This window comes from Erythrolamprus reginae, chromosome 13 (assembly GCF_031021105.1).
Source record: "Erythrolamprus reginae isolate rEryReg1 chromosome 13, rEryReg1.hap1, whole genome shotgun sequence".
Classification (NCBI taxonomy): domain Eukaryota; kingdom Metazoa; phylum Chordata; class Lepidosauria; order Squamata; family Dipsadidae; genus Erythrolamprus; species Erythrolamprus reginae.
In genome coordinates this window covers 16,111,844-16,129,790 of record NC_091962.1, presented here as the reverse complement: position 1 = coordinate 16,129,790, position 17,947 = coordinate 16,111,844, and the positions used below count along the sequence as shown (strand labels likewise).

Here is a 17,947-nt window from a genome sequence, read left to right as displayed (position 1 = left end):
CTCCAAACAAAAGCCAGGTTGCCGAGCCAGGATTCCTGGACTGCCCTCTCTGTAGTGGGGGGGGGGGCTTTCCCCCACGCCCCCCTCCTGGCCTTGGCAGTGCAGCGCATCCCCCCCCCTTTCCCCAGTGGATGCTCTTAGCCTGTAATGTGAAACCTACTGGAAGGGGCTTTTGGGGGGGGAGGCTTCCTCTCCGGCAGGGTGGCCCCTGGGGGAGGCCCTGCCCCCCCTTCCCCGTCCCCCTCCCCCAAATGGAAGCATGCGCAGGCAGCACCCCTCACCCACGAAGCCAGCCGGCTGCCACGAAGGGATAAATTGAGAGAGACACCCGTGGCCTCTTTCTCTTCCTTTCCAAAAGGGGGGGGAGGGAGGGGGCACTTTAATTGCCCTCGAAGGCCAGAGCTGGTTCGTGGCTCATCCCAGACGGGGCGTGTTCCCAGACAAAGGGGGGGGGCTGACTTGGACCCCCTCAATTCTTGCTGGCTTGAAGTGCTTTTAAGCCAGACTCAGGAGTTGTGGTTGTGCGCAACACACAAATTTTTTTTGGGGGGGGGGGATAAACACACACCAGCCAACCCGTCTCCCCAGATTAGCCCGGGTCCCCCAAACCTTTCAGAAGCCCCTGCAAGGAGCCCATTCCCATTTCCAGGGCACCTAAAACCTGGCGAAGGAGGAAGGCTCTCCATCGGCCGGGGCTGCCCCTCTCCCACCTCATCCCCCCCCCCACAACCTGCAGTGGGCCCCCGGTGCCGACCCGGGGAGAAGCCCGGACCCCCGATAAACAGGGGTGGTGGTGGCGGTGGTCCAAACCTTTCGGGGCTGCGGCCGGGGATTCCGGGAGGCGGCGGGGCGCGCAGGTGAGCGGGGTACCCCCTCCTCCTCTTCCTCCTCCTCCCCCTCGGGAGGAGAGGGGCGGGGAGGGGCGGGCGGCTCTTAAGGCGCGGCGGCGGCAGCGGCGAAGAAGAAGAAGCTTTGCTCGCGCTCCTCTCGCGCCGGACCAGCCCCGCCGCTCCCGCCATGGCCAACTTCACCGGCAGCTGGAAGATGCGCAGCTCGGAGAACTTCGAGGACCTGCTGAAGGCCCTGGGTGAGCGATTGGGGGGGGGGCGAAGGGGGCCACGCAGAGAAGGGGACGGGGAAGCCCCAAACCCCGAGCGCCAGCCAGCCAGGCAAAGCCCCCGCCGTCGGGGGACAGGCAGGCAGGCCGGCCGGCCGGCGGCTGCTCCAGGCGGGAGGGAGGCAGGCGGGACCCCCGCCCCGGGAGAAGGCTCCGAGGAGAGGGGGGGGGCGCTCGGCATCTTTCGCTCTGCCGGGGCACCAGCGGAGGGCGGCGGAGTCCAGCCCTGCCTCCCCGGGAGAGATCGGTGCAGGGGTGGGGGCGCCAGGTGAGACCCCTCCCAGACCGCGTTTCTGCCGAGCATCAGGGGCGCAGAAAAGGGGCGAGGCGGGACGAGGCTCTCTTTACAGCCGCTGGGGAGGCCGAAGCGGGAGAGGGGCTGGGGTCAGTGGCTCTGCCCGGTGTCCTTGCCTCGGTGGTCCCTGCGGAGAGCAGCCAGGATGGACAACCCCACCCCCTTCCTCATCCTCCCCTCCTCTCTTGCCTTCAAGTTGGAGAAACCCCCCCCCCGCACCTTTTCCAGGCAAGTTGGAGGGTCCCTCCCCCCCACCCCCCAATTCAGCTGAGGCCAGGAAAGTCGGGGGAAGGGGCTGCTTCCAGGCAGGTCTCCTTTTGGGTGGAGGTCTCTGGCTCTTGGCTCCCCCAGCTCAGACCGGCCCCCTCCTCTCTTCTCTTTCCAAAGCAGTGGGGGGGGGGGGCAGGCGGAGGGGGTTCTGTATTGTTTTGTGTCTTTTTGCAAATTCCTTCCAGGGGATAAAATACCAAATCCTCAAGTTTCCTCTTCTCTCCCCCCACCCCCCACATTCCGCCCCCTGCCTCCCAAGTGGGGATAATGCGGGGCGGGAGGCAGAGGAGAGAGTGGGGGGGGGGGCGTCTGTTAATCTTTTGCAGAAGAGGTGGGGGGCATACGGGGGCTCAGGGACTGGCAGGAACCACTGTGGTGGCCCCCGTTCTGTGGGGAGGATCTTGCCTGGTCCTGGATTCAAAGGGCACCCAGGGCCGCCTTGCTCTTGAGGATGCGGGGGGGGGGGGGGGAGGCAAAGGCCAGTCTCAGCTGGAGCTGCTTGGGGGGCAGAGCCAAGCGAGTCCTCCAGCCCCAGGGTCAGTCTATCTGGCTGGACCAAAGTCTGCCTGGGCAGTCTTAAAAGCGGCCAAGGTTGGGGAGCCCTGATCCAGGCCATTGGGGCCCTCACCCTCCTCTGCGGTGGGTGCCCCAGAGATGCCCCTGAACGTTGTGAGCCCCCCACCCACCCCACCCCCCAAAATGGCAGGCTCCCTGAGTGGCCCCACCAGCCCCCTGGCTGACCGGCTGCTCTTGGTCCTCGCCCTCCGTGGCCCTTGCCCTCTCCCCCGCAAGACATCGTGGCCCACGTCTTGGGATGGCCAGAGAAACGTGGCAGCTGGCTGAGTCCGGCCAGCCAAGGGCCACATGACGCGGTTTTCCAATCGGGCCGAAAGAGCCCGGTCTCTGCTCCGAAAGGGTGGGGCTCCTTTGCGCCCTCCGCTTCCTCGGGGGTGGCAGGTTCTCCTTCCAGTTATGGGGCGGCACGAATGGAGAAAAGGGAGCGGGGGGGGGGGGGGTTGGAAAGGGTCAGGACGGGGGAAGCGATTGGATACTGACCTCTCGGAAAATCTGACTGTGCAGCGAACAAAAGGAAACAATAGCCGCCCATCCAGAGCAGATGGACGCCTGCCTGCCTGGGGCATTCTGGGAGTTGGAGTCCCCTGGGTCACCCCCTCCCTGCCTGGAAGTGGGTGCCTCAATTTCCCCGTCCTTCCCGCCTCTTCTACCAGTTGCACAATCGTCAGCGCCCACGACACCAGTGACGTTGTTGTGACTGGCGGTTGTGCAAGTTCTCGATGACTCTTTCTTGGGAAGCGTGACAGGGTCCCTCCTCAACCCCCCCCCAATTCTCCCTCAAGTCTGTCGTTGCCTCACCCTCCACTCCTCCATCCTGGCTGTGTGTGTGTGTGTGTGTGTGTTTGAGGAAAGACACAACACAAAGCCAAAGAACCGACACCGATGAAGCCAGGAGCGTCAGAAACGCAGACAGGTCCATTGTAGCATCAGCAAATGTGGTCGTGCAAAGACACGCAGGACTGTGCACATTCCCGGGAGGGGGGGTGGGAATTACAAAATGCTCCCCCCCTTCCCAGTGGGAGAGCTGGGTGTGTCCCGTGCAAATTGAGCCCAGCTATGAACACAGCCAGGAGGAGCCGAAAAGCCCCATTTGAAGGGGGTGGAGAAGAGGGTGGATCAGCCACAGGGGAAGGAAGAGACGACCTTGAACCCAGAGCCAGGAGGTCAGATGGGCTCCAGCAGACAAAGTCCTAACAGTTCAACGCCTTCCATTCCCAAAAAACCCCCCGCCCCTCAAAGAGAGGGTCCCCCTCCCTGGCCAGCTGGGTCCCAGGTGGGCAGGGTTCCTGGCAGGAGACCAGCTCCAGCCTTCAGTCCAAGGGGGGTGAGGGTCCCTCGGGGGAGACTGGTTCACCTGCCTCCTCCTCCCTCCAGGGGTCAACGTGATGCTGCGGAAGATCGCGGTGGCTGCGGCCTCCAAACCGGCCGTGGAGATCAAGCAGGAGGGCAGCTCCTTCTACATCAAGACCTTCACCACCGTCCGAACCACTGAGGTCCGTTTCGAGGTCGGGGAGGAGTTTGAGGAGCAGACGGTGGACGGGAGGCCTTGCAAGGTGAGGGGCAGGCGGGGGGGGAGGCCTGTGGCTGGGGGGGGGGGGAAAGGCAGGGTCCGTGGACCAGGGGAGTGGTCCTTTCTGCTGCTCCCTGGACCATGAGGGCCTCGTGGCCCTGGAGAAGGGAACGGAGGCTGCCCCCTTCCCCAAGTATGGCCCCTGCCCAGCTGCCCCCCAGCCAGACCAGCTGCAGAAGAAGGTGGGGAGCTGCTGGCCCTGCAAAATGGGGGCAGGAAGGCCACACAGAGGGGGAGAAGTTGCCCCCACCCTCCATCTCCCCCATCTGTTCCATCTCTCCACCCACAAAGAGGCGTCTCTGGACACACACACACCCCATGCCTTCTTGGGCTCTTGGGCAGACAATGGCATCAATGTGTGTGGTTGGGGGGGGGGTCACATGGCTCTTGTGGCCTTTCAAAGCCTCTGCCCCCTGGCTGCCCCCTTCCCTCCCTCTCGGCCAGCCCCCCCTCTCCAGTGATGGATGAGTTGCCCTGCAAAGTAGAAAAAAGCTTCTGCTGGCCTGTGTGTGTGTGTGCGTGTGTGAGACAAAGGAGTGGGATGGAGGGGGGGCTGTGTGCCTCCGTTGGCCTCAGCAGCCCCTTTGCTCAATGGGGGGGGGCGTGTGTTTGCTTTCCCAGAGTTTGGCCAAGTGGGAGAACGAGAACAAGGTCGTGTGTGAGCAGAAGCTGTTGAAAGGCGAAGGGCCCCAAACCGGCTGGTCCCGGGAACTGACCAACGACGGGGAGCTCATTCTGGTGAGGGGACAACCCCCCCCACAAACTTCCTCCTCCTCTTCCTCTCGCTTGGCGCTTGGGCCCTGAAGAGAGACAGAGCCCCCCCCCTCCAACCCCGGGGTGCCCCTTCTCAACACCCCCCCCCCGGTGATCCCAGAGGGTGGGGGCTGCAGAAAGTCCAACCTTGGTGGTTCTCCCTGTCCCAAGGGACAGATTCATTGGGGGGGGGATCCCTTCCCCTCCCTTTTTCACCCCCTTTGCTCCCCCCTCCCTGCAAGAGGACGAGGTCCATTCCTGCTCCACCCCCCCCCCCTTTGCTTCCTCAGACCATGAAGGCCGATGACGTCGTCTGCACCAGGATCTACGTCCGGGAGTGAGGGTCCTCTGGGCAGCGCGAGACACGATGGGGGGGGGGAAGCCTGGGAGCATTACCCCCCCCCGCAGCACAAGGCCAGCCTTCCACACTGCCTGGCTCCTGTTCTCTGTCCATGCTCAGAGGCACTGCCTGCAATAAGACTAAACAGAGCCCTTCGGACTGGTCCTTCAGCCCCCCCCCTTCCCTGACCCCCTCCCCACTCTGCCCCTTCGCAGGAGGCGTAGAGAGGCTGCCTTATTTGGGCGACTGACTGTGAAATCCGGGGTCAGGTTTGGGGGTCAGGAAGCAGCCCCTGCAAGCCAGAGTTTCTTCCCTCTTTTTCCCTTTTGGGGGGGGGGGCTGAGGGGGCTTCCCTGCAGGCGTCTCTGCTGCCCCCTCCTCTTTGTTCCGGACCGGTTTGTGCTGCACCCCCAAAGCAGCAGAGACGTCGGCTTGCAGGGACCCCCCGAAGGGCTGGCGTAGATCTGCCCCCACCCCACATATCCCCCTTTCCCTTGAACCCAAAGTCTGTAAGGCCCCCCCGCCCCCCTCCATTAAAGCTTTTTCCCAGATCTTCTGCCTCCTTCCTTTCTATGACTCTGCCCCCCCCTCGCCCCCTCCCTGCCTCCTCCAGTCGCCTCTGGATCTCACCCCCTGGCCCTTGGGCTCTCCTGGCACTGGGGGGATTTGGGGGTGGGAGGGGCTTGGGACCCCATCTCTTGAGTCTGAGCTGGAGCTGCTTGGGGGAAGAGCGAAGTGGGTCCTCCAGTCCTAGGGGCAGTCTATCTCCGTGGCCAATCCACCCTCTAGGCCAGAGGTCTTCGAACTTGGCCAACTTTAAGACAGCTGGCTGGGCCTTGGACATCCCGGGCAGCTTTCAATCAAGATGGCCACCCCCTCCTCAGCCCAGCCGATGCACGGGGTGGGGGCTTTGTCCTCCTTCACCGCTCTCCCTCTGCCGGCCCTGCAGCTCCTCCCGCCAAGGTGGGCCCAACCGCGGAGAGGCCAGCGCTCCATCCAGCCCCCCTCCGTTGCCATGGCAGAGCCAGGGACCCCGCCTGCATTCTGCAGCCTTATCCCAGGCAACCTCCCTGGTGGTGGTCTCGCGCTCCACTCTCCCTCTCGGGTTCCCAGGAAGGAGAACAAAGCGGGGTGGGGGGCTCCTCCCTCCCTCTGAAAGGGGCACCGCTCGCCCCCTCCCTCCCAGGCACACAGCAGGTCAGAGGTCACACAGACGGGCGGCCCGTCCCCCAGCTCTGCACTGATGGGGGTTTTTTAATCTCTTAAATTAGATTTTTTGTCATTTTTGTTCTGAATCCAGGGGGACTGCGAGTTCCAGGACTCTTTTCCCTTTTCAGTTCTCTAAAGAGTCCACCAGGGGGCATAATTTTCTGCTTAGGAGACGCAATCTGCTGTGGGAGTGATTTCTCCCAATGGCCACCAGAGGGCGGGCTTCACCATCGCTCCAGCAGCCCTTTTAAGCCTTGGGATGAAGTGTTGTCCATCCTTAGGGAAGAGCTCGAACTAGTGGGGGTGGTGGGGTTATTATTATTATTTATTGGATTTTTAGCCCACCCCTCTCTGAGGACTCGGGGCGAACTGGCAGCAGAAATTTGCCCCCCTCACCAAACCAGCTGCGATGGCCAGGCGCCCAACTGGTCCTCTGGTCACTGCTCCTTTAAAGCTGGCAAAAAGCCCTCTGGGCATGCACAAAGGGTACTTCAAAAGAAACCCCAGACCCCCGGGGAGTTCAGCCTCTAACGTGCCCCCCCTTCTCACAGGACCTCCCTCACCAGGTTTCTTGTGCCTGGCGAAGAGGGTGCAGGCAAAGGAGGAAGCCCCCACCCCTTTCATCGGGCCTTCCTTGCCCCCCTTGCAGGCCCCAATATCCCCCAAGATCTAGCCCCACCACCACCATTGCAACCCCCTGCAAGGGCCCCCAACCAGGGAGGCTCCAGGCACGGGAGTTAAGTCCCGATTGGAAACTTCTGTGTTGGAAAAAATGCTTCTTTCCACAGCTGATAAAAATTGGAGAAATCAGAGATCTGGGCGGGTGGAATGTGAGCAAACCCTCCCCCATCTGAGCGAGCCCAACACACACACACACACACACACACACACACACACACACACACACAGAGTCAGCTTCCCTGGAGGGCCTCCTGGTGCCTCTTCAAAGGCAAAGCTGGGAGCTTGTGGGGAGGGGCCAGGCTTGTTGTGACCCCAAAGTGGCCCACTCAGCTCAGAAGCTGCAACAGGCCTCAGCAGCTGCATTCGCACCTGGGCCCCATTGCAGGAGGCTCCAAACAAAGCAATTCCAGCAGGAGGAGGAGGGGGAGGGGAAACACTATCCAGGCTGGAATTCTACCAGTTCAGTCCGAACTGGTAGTGAGAAATCTGATCGGTTTGCAGAACCGGTGGCAAAAAATACTTTTAAAAGGTTCTGACGATGGTGTGTCAATCATCTTCAGAACTTCTTTCGCCCCTGAAGTCTGCAGGGCCAAAAGTGGGGGGTGGGAAGGAGGGAGGGGGGAGAGAGAGAGGAGGGGGAAAGAGGGGAGGGAAGAGCTACAAAGCTGGACATAGACGCAGCTTCAGAGGCGAATCCAGGTCTGGAGGTCATCTAGCCCAGCCTTGCTCCAGCAGGACATTGTTAAAGTGGGTTTCTGTCTTTTGATCCCCTAGTCACATGACTCCATAGCCACGCCCACCCAGTCACATGACCCCACCAAGCCACACCCACGGAACCGGTAGTGGGGAAAAAATGGATTCCACCCCTGGACGGTACCAATAACCAGGCAGAGAGAGCGAGAGAGACGGTCAGGAGAATCTACTTGTTTCCCTTGAAGCAAAATCCAAGTCTGAGTCCCGCAGACCCCCAAGGGCCACGACCCCCATGGACCCCACGGGTGGGACAGAGTCTTTGCCTTCCTCCCGGCCGATGTGCAGACAGAAGAGCGGAAGCAGAAAAAATAACAATAATAACAACAGAGGAAAAGCAAAAAGGGGGGACGGACCCCCAAGGCTCTTCGGCAGACCCCGAACTTTGCTGGCAGCTCTCGCCTCTCCTGGCCCCACATGCCAGACGGGGGCTCGGGGCAGGCAGGACCACCCTGGGGAGCCCCACCAGGACGGGAGGCTCCCCCCACCACTAGGAAAGGCCCGAGTGCAGAGAGAGGAGGGGGCAGCACCCGGGATGAAGGCACTTAAAAGCCCAGGGGAGCCCACCGGCCCCACCCACTAGGGTCTCCGCTGGAGGGGCTCCCAGGACAGTGTGCTGAGGTCCAGCCCCCCGACTGGCTCGTCTGCGAGACCCCCACCCTGGATAGACTTTGACATGGCCTGGAAATCAGCTGGGGGGCGGACGCCTCCCCACAGCCCTCAGAGGCTCCTGCCCCATAGAAGGGGGTCAAGGCAAGGCTGGGCTGACCCCGGATGCAAAGGGGGGGGCTCTGTCTCTTCTCTCTCTTTGGAGTCGGGGGCCCCCCGAGAGGAACCAGTGGGGCAGGCCCAGGGCAGTCGGGCACAAGGGGGAAACGTCCAGCTGGGGCTCTGGAGGTGATTTCTAGGCTGGGGGAGCTGCGACACCCTAAGCCAGGGGGGGGGGGGCAAGTTGGCCCTTCTAGGACTTGTGGACTTCAACTCCCAGAATTCCTGAGCCAATCGTGCTAGTGCAGGAACCCTGGGAGTTGAAGTCCCCATCTCACAGAAGAGCCAACTGCCCTAAGCTAAACGGGGGGGGGGGGGCTTCTCGGAGGCAGAGGTCAGGGGCCCTGTGGCCGCTCTGGCTGGCCGTCCACTTCTTGAGGCCTCCTGGGCTTCCCCTCCTGCCAGGCCGCCTGTGGGGTGTGTGTGGGGAGGCTACGAGGTGTGGCACTGGACGTTGTGTCGCAGGGGGTCCTCGAATTCCCCTTCCTGGAAGATCTCGCTCTGGAAGCGGCGGCTGGAGAAGTCCGGGTGGGGGAAGTAGTCGCGCAGCTCCACCTCCTCCATGTCCTCCGTGGCCATCACCTCCTCGTGGCGGGGGAAGAAGGCCTGGAACTGGTGCAGCTGGTGGGCCGGGAGCCAGCCGGGGTCTGGGAACTTCACCTGGGCAGCGGAGGGGCGGGAGCGTGGGCGGCTGGAGCCGGGGGAGGGGGAGGCAGGGATTGGGGGGGCCCCATAGAGAGGGGTGACAAGGCCCTCCTCTTCCTCCCGCTCCCTCGGATGAGGGTCTGGAGCCATCCAGGGTGAGGGAGGGCCCACCCCCCCGGGTCAAGGCTAGACTGAGCGAAAGGAGCCGGCTGGGCGAGAGGGGAAGGGGGCAGCCGACTGGCCTCCATACCTCGAAGTGGATGACCAGCCTCCCCTTCTGTCCAGGGCTGCGGTAGACGGGCATCCCCTCATTCGGGATGCAACGGATGTCCCCCGGTTTGATCACGCAGCCTGTGGGGCAGAGCGGGTGGGGCTCAAGGAGGGTGGCAGAGGGAAGTGCCCGCCCCCCCAAAGAAAGGGACCCCCCTCTCCTCCCTTCGCCCAGAGAGCCCCCCTCCCCCTCCCCCGCAGCTGCTCACCGGGCCGAGAGGAGACCAGGAGCCTGCGGTTGTCCAGGGTCCGGATGACCTGCTTGCAGCCACACAAGGCGTCCACTAGGGGCACCTCCCGCCGGACGATGAGGTCGCAGCCGCTGCGCTGGAAGACCGGGTGGGGCTTCTGGTCCAGGACGATCACAATGTCTCCGGGCTCGAATCCGGGCGCCTGGTCCCCTTCCTGGTGGAAGGTGATCTTCTGCCGGTCAGCCATGCCTGGGGGGCAGAGGGGGGGGGCGAGAGAGCCGTGGGATAGGAGAAGCCAGCCTGGGGGGGGGACCCTCGACCGTCCATGGGGGGGGGGGGCATTGCTTGGCAACAGGCAGAGTCTGCCTGAGTTCAGGAGTTAAGTCAGCCGGAAGGGATGGAAATTGACCCTTTGAAAAATATCCATAACTCAAGCCCCCCAAATTTGGACTAACTGGACAAAACATAATTACTACATTAAACATTAATCTAGTATTACTGCAAACGATTAAAACTGAAGGGAACTTTACAGCTACCTAACAACCAAAATTAAAGGTCATTTATGATTAAGATGTCATCTATATACACTGCTCAAAAAAATAGAGAACACTTAAACAACACAATACAACTCCAAGTAAATCAAACTTCTGTGAAATCAAACTGTCCATTTAGGAAGCGACACTGATGGACAGTCTGTTTCACCTGCTGTTGGAATAGTTGTGCACATGAAATATTCCATGAGAATATTTCTTCTTCTTATCACTTTTACTCTGTATCACAAACTCTTTAACTGTTAACCAATAGAACAAACCACCAACAATGCTATCGTACAACAACATGTGACTACTACACAACTACCACAACTATTACATCTACCACACCCATGTGAGGTTGCAAGAGGGAAGGAGGGAAAGTGAAGACAGCCAAGCTCAGCCCCTCCCCCTCCCTCCCCTCCCCCGCAGCAGGGCTGACCTTTGTCCAGGTGGACGTTGAGGATCTTCTTCTCCCGGATGACCTTCCGGCCGTTGCAGGCGAGGCACCGGTCAAGGGGCCGCACCCACTCCCCCTGGCCCTGGCACTGCGAGCACATGGCCTGGATGTGGTGCACCATGTTGGGGCCCAGCTGGTGGACGATCACCTCCATGCCCGACCCATGGCACTTGGGGCAGCGCACGTCCAGGCCCTCCCGGCCCCCACGGCCTGCCAAGACACAACCGTGTGTGTGTGTGTGTGTGTGTGTGTGTCGGAGAGCGCAAGGAGGGTCTCACACACCCCAGACCCCCACGAAGCGGCCCAGCCCATCCCCTGCCCCCTCCTACGCTGGGGGTCCGCAGCTCTCCATCCCAGGGGCCCTGCCCAAGGGTGGGTCTCCCCCCACAGCTCTCTGGTTGCCCACCTTCCGGTGGTCCCACAGAAACACCCCCTCCCCCCCCCAAATCCCCCCCTCCCCAAAGACCCAGACCCACTCTGCACCCCAGAACCCGCCCAGCCAGTCCCGGCTGAGCCACCGTCCTGTCTGGCCAATTCCAGCTCCGGAGCATTTTTGTGGCTGGCTGAGTGTGTGAACACACCCAAAGCGAAAGCCCTCGATGTGCCTTTGTTGTGCAAAAGTGGCCCTGGGCTCGGCCGGGTATCGGGTGAAGCTGTGGGGCTCAGCAGCAACAGGTCCAGCCTGCTCCCCGACTCTCCCTGCGTGGCAGATGGAGTCCCCCCCCCCCGACCCCAGCCTCCCCCCCTCCAGGAGCCCCCCACTCACTCACCCCCACAGCTCCTGCAGAGGACGTTCTTCTGCAGGGACAGCTTCCGGGTGGCCCCGTTGTAGAGGTCCTCCAGGGTGACGCTCAGCAGGTGGACGGCCGTTTTGCCTGCGGAGAGAGGGGGGAGCCCCCCAGGACAGAGGCTGTTTGGGGGGAGGAGGACGCAGGGGGGGGGAGGCGGCTGTGCTGACGGAGGAGCCCCTGGGGGGGGCAGGACGGGGCTTGTCCTCCTTGGCAGCAGCCTCGGTTCCCTCTGGGCCGCGCGTGTGTGTGTGCAAGCGGGAAGCCAGCCCTGGCAGCCCCTCCCCCCCTCAGAGAGTCCACAGCCCCACAGAACACCCCCCCCCGCACACAAATGGGGCAGAGGAAAACCAGGCCCCCTCCCTGCAGCTTCTGGGGGGGGGAGAAGGCCGGGGGATCAGTGTCCTCTCCCCTCCCACATCACATCCAAGAGGGAGACACCCCCCCTCCCGCCTACCTCTCCTCTCCACCCGGGGGCCCTGCGTGCGGCCCCCTCCGCCAAAGAACAAGTCAAAGATGTCCATGGGGGGCCCGAAGCCGCCCCGCCCGGTGGCTCCCCCCTCCTTCATGGCCCGTTCTCCGCCTCGGTCGTAGACGGACCTCTTGCTGGTGTCCGAGAGGACCTCGTAGGCCTGCGAGATCTGCTTGAACTGGAGCAGGAGGGAAGGGGGCGCTGAGGACCCACCCCAGAGAGAGCGGGCAGAAGACATCCCCCCCTCCTCCGTCCCCCCCACCTACCCGCTCCCCCTCGCTAGGGTTCTTGTCCGGGTGGTATCGGAGCGCCAGGCGCCGGTATGCCCGCTTGATCTCCTCCATGGTGGCGCAGGGCTTGACGCCCAGCAGGTCGTAGTAGCCCGTTTCCTTCACCATCCTTCCTCCGGAGGGGGTGCTGGGGGGGGAGGGAGAGAAGGCCGTCAGTGTGGGGCAGCCGCCAGCGGATCCAGCCACTGAGACGATCAGCCGGAGACCCAGGAGGCTCCTGGCCCCATCGCCACCACCGATCAGCTGCGCACGTCCGAGGCAGGGGAAACCGTGGGCCAAAAACGTCCCGGAAGCCTTGTCTCCACCACCACCAGCAGCAGCAACAGTGTGTCTGCCGCTCAGCCCCCCCTCCTCCTCCTCTGCCCGGCCTCCACGGCAGCCGGCTTAATCGCCTGGCAAGGGAGCCGGAGCCGGGCGTGGGGCTGCGTCAGCATCTCAAGGCGCTCATTAGCCGGCCTGCCCCACAGGATGAGCATGTGTGAGGCTCTCAGCCCTGCAGGGCGTGGAGGGCAGACGGAGGAGGCGGTGGCGTGCTCACTGGCCCAGCCGGCTCGGCCTGTCCTACTTTCCGCGGCTCCTTCTCGGTGAGCCCACGAGACCCTTCGGCCCAAAGGGGAGTCACGGCGGGGCAGAAGGCTGCAGCCTCCTTCCTTCCTTCCTTCCTTCCCACCTTCCTTCCCCCTTCCTTCCTTCCTTCCCCCCTTCCGCCCCGCTCCCTCTCCAGCCCCATAGCCAGCTTCCTGGGCAGAGCCGGGCAGGGGTCCCCCAAGAGTTCCTGGGAGGGGTTGGGAGCCTCCCTGCACGCAACCAAGAAGACCAAAAGCCCACCTCTCCTCCGACCCTGCCCAGGGGTCCCACAGCTGCCCCTGCCCCCCCCCACCACTTCCTTCCTTCCTCCCTCCCTCCGGAGCCCCCGCGCGGCAATCCACCTTCTCCTGCTGCGTCCACCTGGCCCCGAGGAGGCCCACGGGAGCCCAGTTCCCTGGAAACCCACCAGGCTGCTGAGCCAGCCCTTCCGCACCCAGAAATCTCCCCGGTGAGTCCGGGGCGGGGAGAGGAGAGGAGGAGACGCGAGCCCCGTCGCCACCCACGGAGCGGCCCTGCCCAGTCAGCCCTTCCAGGAGCCACCACAAAGGAACCGCCGGGAGACCTCCTTGGCAGGCGGGCACGGGAGCGGGAGTGAGGCTGGGCAGTGCTGCCCCGTGAGCCAAGCCCTGGCGCCCTTACTCACCCATCCGCTGCAGGGGGCCTGGGGCCATGGACATTCCTCCCAAGCGGCTGCCAGGCCCTCGGGCCCCACTCAGCCCAGGCACCGGGCAGGGAGTCACCGGTCACCTGCAGCGCCTTCCCCTGCCTGCCAAGGGACGTCACCGGAGGGGGGGAAGAATGACACCCCCCCCAGGGGAGAGGAGCAGCGCCTACTCATTGAGGGCCGGCCTCTTCCTGCAAATCATCATGGGTCACAGGCTGAGTAAGAGGGGGCAGGCAAGGGTTGTGGTGGGTGGCCGCTGGTTTAGCCCAGGGGGAGGCCAGGCTGGGTCTTCTATGACATGTGGACTCCAACTCCCAGAATTCCTGAGCTAGTGTGATTGGACTCAGGGATTCTGGGAGTCGGAGTCCACAAGTCATATAACTTGGCCTGCTCCTAGACTAGAAGACCTCCAAGGTCCCTTCCAGCCCTGGGAGTCTATGATCTTGGGCAGGGGGTTGGACTACAACAGGCATAGGCAAAGTTGGCTTCTTGCATGACATGTGGACTCCAACTCCCAGAATTCCTGGGCTGGTGTGATGGGACTCAGGGATTCTGGGAGTTGAAGTCTACGTGTCCCAGAAGAGCCCACTTTGCCCTGGACTTAGCCCCTGCTTAGAGTCCAAAGAGCCTCACGCGTACGACCCCTGCAGCATCCCCCACGGTCACAACTCACACGCTTGGCAACTGACAAGCGTTTAGGAGGGTTGCAGTGTCCTGGCGTCATGCGATTGTCACTTAACAACAACAACAACCCAGTTGGAAGGGACCTTGGAGGTCTTCTAGTCCAACCCCCAGCTCAGGCAGAAGACCCTGCACTACGTTAGACAGGTGGTTGTCCAACCTCTGCTTAAAAGCTCCCAGTGTTGGAGCATTCACAATTTCTGGTGGCAAGTAGTTCCACTGATTAATTGTTCTAATTGTCAGGAAATTTCTCCTTAGTTCTTAGTTGCTTCTCTCCTTGTTTAGTTTCCACCCGTTGCTTCTTCTTCTACCCTCAGGGGCTTTGGAAAATAGCTGGACTCCCTCTTCTTTGGGGCAATAACCCCTGAGATATTGGAAGGCTGCTATCATGTCCCCCCTGGTCCTTCTCTGACCTCTGGATCCACAAAGTCAGTGGGGGGATTGTGACTAGCAGGTGATTCACCCGAGAAAGATGCCCAGGGCCATTCTGGCTCCAGAGGGGGGGTTCTGTAAGCAGAGGGTCACCTGGCGTGTCCCCCCCCTCGGGAGGCTCCCCCAGGTGTGTGTGTGGGGGGGGGGGTCGGGCGCTGGGCAGGCGAGGCTGGGGAGCCCGACTGACTCTCCCAGCTGCCCTTTGATCTCCGGGTGGCCCCCACTCCGGCAGAGGGCGAGGCGGCCCGGACGGGGCCCCACCTCGACGCTCCCAGGAGCTGCCGGGCGGCGTCGGCCAAGCGTTCGAGTCCCACATCAAAGCCCCGCGTCCCAGGCTTCTCCCGCCGCAAAGACCGGGCGCAGGGAATCCCACGACGGGGAGGAGGCCGGAGCTCTCGCCCAACCCGTCTGGGCTTCCCTCGGGGGCTGCGCTGCGCTGGCCCCGACGGCCGGAGCTCCTGGGCGGCCCCGAGCGGGGGGAAGATCCTGGCAGGGCGGCTCCCTCGGGTTCCTGCCCGCCGCCCGCGACCCTCGACGGACCCCCGCCCACCAAGCGGGAAGCGCTCCGCCCCCCGGCTGCCCCCTCCCCTTGGGGACTCCCCCCCCCCCCCCAGCCGGGACGGGACGGACCCGACGGTACTCACCCTCCCCCGTTCGGGACTCTCGGGAATGACAGCCCCGCCCCCCCACGCCCATTGGCTAGCCTACCTCTTCCCGGTGAGTCCCCGCCCCTTTCCCCACCCACCCCTCCCGGGGAGGCCCCGCCCTCCGCCCTCGCCATTGGGCCCTTCGGCCGGGACGACGTTTCCCCCTCCGCGACGACGTCCATTCTACTCGCCTTTGATTGGGCGCGTGGAAAGGGATCCGGCTGCCCTGATTGGTTGAGGCGCAGTGAGGGCGGAAGTAGCTCAGGCGTCTGTGCGCCAGACTTTGCCAGCTTCCGAGGTTTCCATTTAAGGCGCCGGGGAAGGAAGGGAGGAGTCGCCTGCTTGCTTTTTCTTTTCAAAATAATCTTTATTATTTATTTAAAAACTTGCATGCCGGAGAGGGGCGGCATACAAGTCTAATAAAAAAGTATTAGTAGTAAGTAGTAGTAGTATTTACATTAAGAAAAACGTACAAATATCACAAAACAAAACACAACCTATAGAGACATATAGATATCCTGGTAAGGGGCGCCTTAGAGTGCCTTCCGTCCCCTGTCCTATAGTCTCTCCTATATCTTCTCTCCTATATCCTCTATAACATTCATTGTATATTATTGTGTGCTGGACAAAATAAATAAAAATAAATGAATAAAACCATCATTCATAGTTTCAATTATATTTATTAATTGGGTTTCTATATATCAAGTCTTAAACACAATTGGCACCTTTGCCCACTGCCCCGTTGCCTACTTTGCTTATATTTATTAAAATTAATTAATACCACACTAGGAGCAAATAAAAACGAAGGGAAACTTACTCCAGCTACACATTTAAATCAGAGGTCGCATGCTACTGAATTGTCAGCTAAATGGCTGGTGCTCTGTCCTTCTCCCCTTTTCCTTTTCATAACTTCTTTCTTCCTTTATTACGACTTCTCACTACATTTTTAAATTTTTCTTTCCTCTCCTTTTCTTCTGTCTCTGTTTCAATATGATACATATGATCGTGATATTAAGAATTATGTGTACCTTTGTTATGTCTTGTTTTTGTTGTGTTTTTTTAAAAGTATATACTTAATAAAGATTATTTTAAAAAAATAAATATTTACAACCCTGCACACCTAATGATAAAAATATGATTGATTGCATTTAGCATTTATAAACTTGCCTGGCCTGAATCTCCTAGAGATTCCCAGGAGAAAGAGGAGAGACGTGAGACCCAGCAATTCAGAAGAGCTGAAGGCCGTTATTGGAGCCTCCTGGTCTTCCATATCACCGCAGCAGTGCCACAGGCTGGTAGCGTCCATGCCACAACGCATTGAGGCAGGAATTGCTGCAGAGGGGGCGCAAACCAAGTGCCGGGCACATGTGCATGCTTATACTTTTCAGAGGTCCTGTGCTGTTCTATGTACAATCCTTGTTTTATTTATTTATTTATTTATTTATTGATTGATTGATTGATTGATTGGATTTGTATGCTGCCCCTCTCCAGAGACTCGGGGTGGCTAACAGCGACAATAAAACAGTGTACAATAGTAATTTGGTATTGATGATTAAAAATCAATTAATATAAAAACCAAACATACATACATACATACATACATACATACATACATACATACCATGCATAGAATTGTAAAGGCCTAGGGGGAAAGAGGATCTCAATTCCCCCATGCCTGGTGGCAGAGGTGGGTTTTAAGTTGTTTACGAAAGGCATGTAATTGATCGCATGTAATATTCATATTTTCTGAGTTGGGGGATTTGGGGTTTTCGTGAGCTGTACTCAGTGAAGGGCTACCAAAGGTTTTACTACCACACTGTGGCCCTGGCTTATGCATTTTCTTTCAACATCTTTCAGTGCAAATTGGGTGCTCTGGGGTGGAGCTCCATTTCCACTACCCCACTGCCTTCCTCCCCATCCAGGCAGTAGCCCACCCATGTCTGCGCTCCATAACCATCACAATTATGACTAATCACGGCTTGATATATCTCCTTTATGAGCATTTGATTTGCTCATTCCTACCTTTTGGGGTTTGGGGGTCTGGTCGGTCTGCCACTCAGAGCTTTGGCGTTCTGTTTCCTGGTTGTATTCAAAAACCCAGGTTTCACCACCAGTGATGACGTTGTCCAAATAATCAGGTTCAATTTCTATACGTTGCCACCAAAGTTCACTTGAAATTTCCGCTGGAGACAAGGTTGGTGTGCAGAGGTTTGCAATAACTGGCGTCCTGCCGCTTCCACAGCTTGGAGGGCACTGAGACCAGTTTCGCAGCAAAGCTTAGCGTCCCCCTCCCCACTCCAAGTGCTTCGGTCCCATTTCGATCAATGGGAGGTGCGTGGGAAATTCAATTGCATTACTTTTGGAACGCACCCTGTACAAAACCAAATAACTTTTTTTGTTCTGGATTTTCATGGGCAGACCACTAGGGGGCGCCTACGCTCCTCACTTGGCTCCCTGCTTGCTCCTAATCAGCCCTGGACAGCTGGCTGAGCTCTGGGACAGGGGCTCAAGATACCCAGTGGAGGTGGCCGATAAGGGTCTGGGGCCCCTGCCGCTGCTCGGGGCAGGCCCTCTGGGACGGACGGATGGGGGCAAGAGGCAGAGGGCCATTGCCTGCCCTCTGGAAGGAAAGGGATTCTGGCCACTTCCAGCCCTTTAGAACATAACCTAATAAGAGTCCTGCTGAATCAGGCCAAAGCCCCTCGAGTCCGGCCTTCTGTGTCCCCCAGTGGCCCCCCAATTGTCCATGGGGATCTTGAGCAGAAAGAGAAGGCAAGACCCTCCCTTTCCCTGGACCCCCAACAAATAGGAACCAAGGGAACCCTGCCTGCCTCCACCAGCATAGAGGTGGCACATGGACATCCCTTTCAATACACTCGGCATCCCTGAATCTGTCTCATCCTGCCTTGAAGTTATCTAGGCTGACAGCTGTCACAACCTCTTCTGGAAGGGAATCCCAT

General features: G+C 60.2%; 2 protein-coding genes across 3 annotated transcripts; one reads left to right on the top strand and one right to left on the bottom strand.

The window, feature by feature from the left end:
• Nucleotides 1-438: 438 nt before the first annotated feature.
• On the top strand, nt 439-5,472 carry CRABP2 (cellular retinoic acid binding protein 2). Its single transcript, XM_070766004.1, has 4 exons — nt 439-1,087; nt 3,633-3,811; nt 4,450-4,566; nt 4,872-5,472. Exons 1-4 carry the CDS (start codon nt 1,018-1,020, stop codon nt 4,920-4,922), a joined length of 417 nt encoding a protein of 138 aa, XP_070622105.1. The 5' UTR covers nt 439-1,017; the 3' UTR covers nt 4,923-5,472.
• Nucleotides 5,473-7,715: 2,243 nt separating this feature from the next.
• LOC139175115 (dnaJ homolog subfamily A member 1-like) lies at nt 7,716-15,039 on the bottom strand. 2 transcript variants are annotated; one of them, XM_070766001.1, is made up of 8 exons: nt 14,985-15,039; nt 11,952-12,102; nt 11,671-11,863; nt 11,196-11,300; nt 10,408-10,635; nt 9,454-9,684; nt 9,225-9,325; nt 7,716-8,989 (listed from the first exon to the last, which is right to left on the bottom strand). In XM_070766001.1, exons 2-8 carry the CDS (start codon nt 12,081-12,083, stop codon nt 8,762-8,764), a joined length of 1,218 nt encoding a protein of 405 aa, XP_070622102.1. In that variant the 5' UTR covers nt 12,084-12,102; nt 14,985-15,039; the 3' UTR covers nt 7,716-8,761. The 2 variants fall into 2 exon arrangements, with proteins under 2 accessions (XP_070622102.1, XP_070622103.1); XM_070766002.1 differs by lacking the exon at nt 14,985-15,039 and adding an exon at nt 14,602-14,664.
• Nucleotides 15,040-17,947: the final 2,908 nt, after the last annotated feature.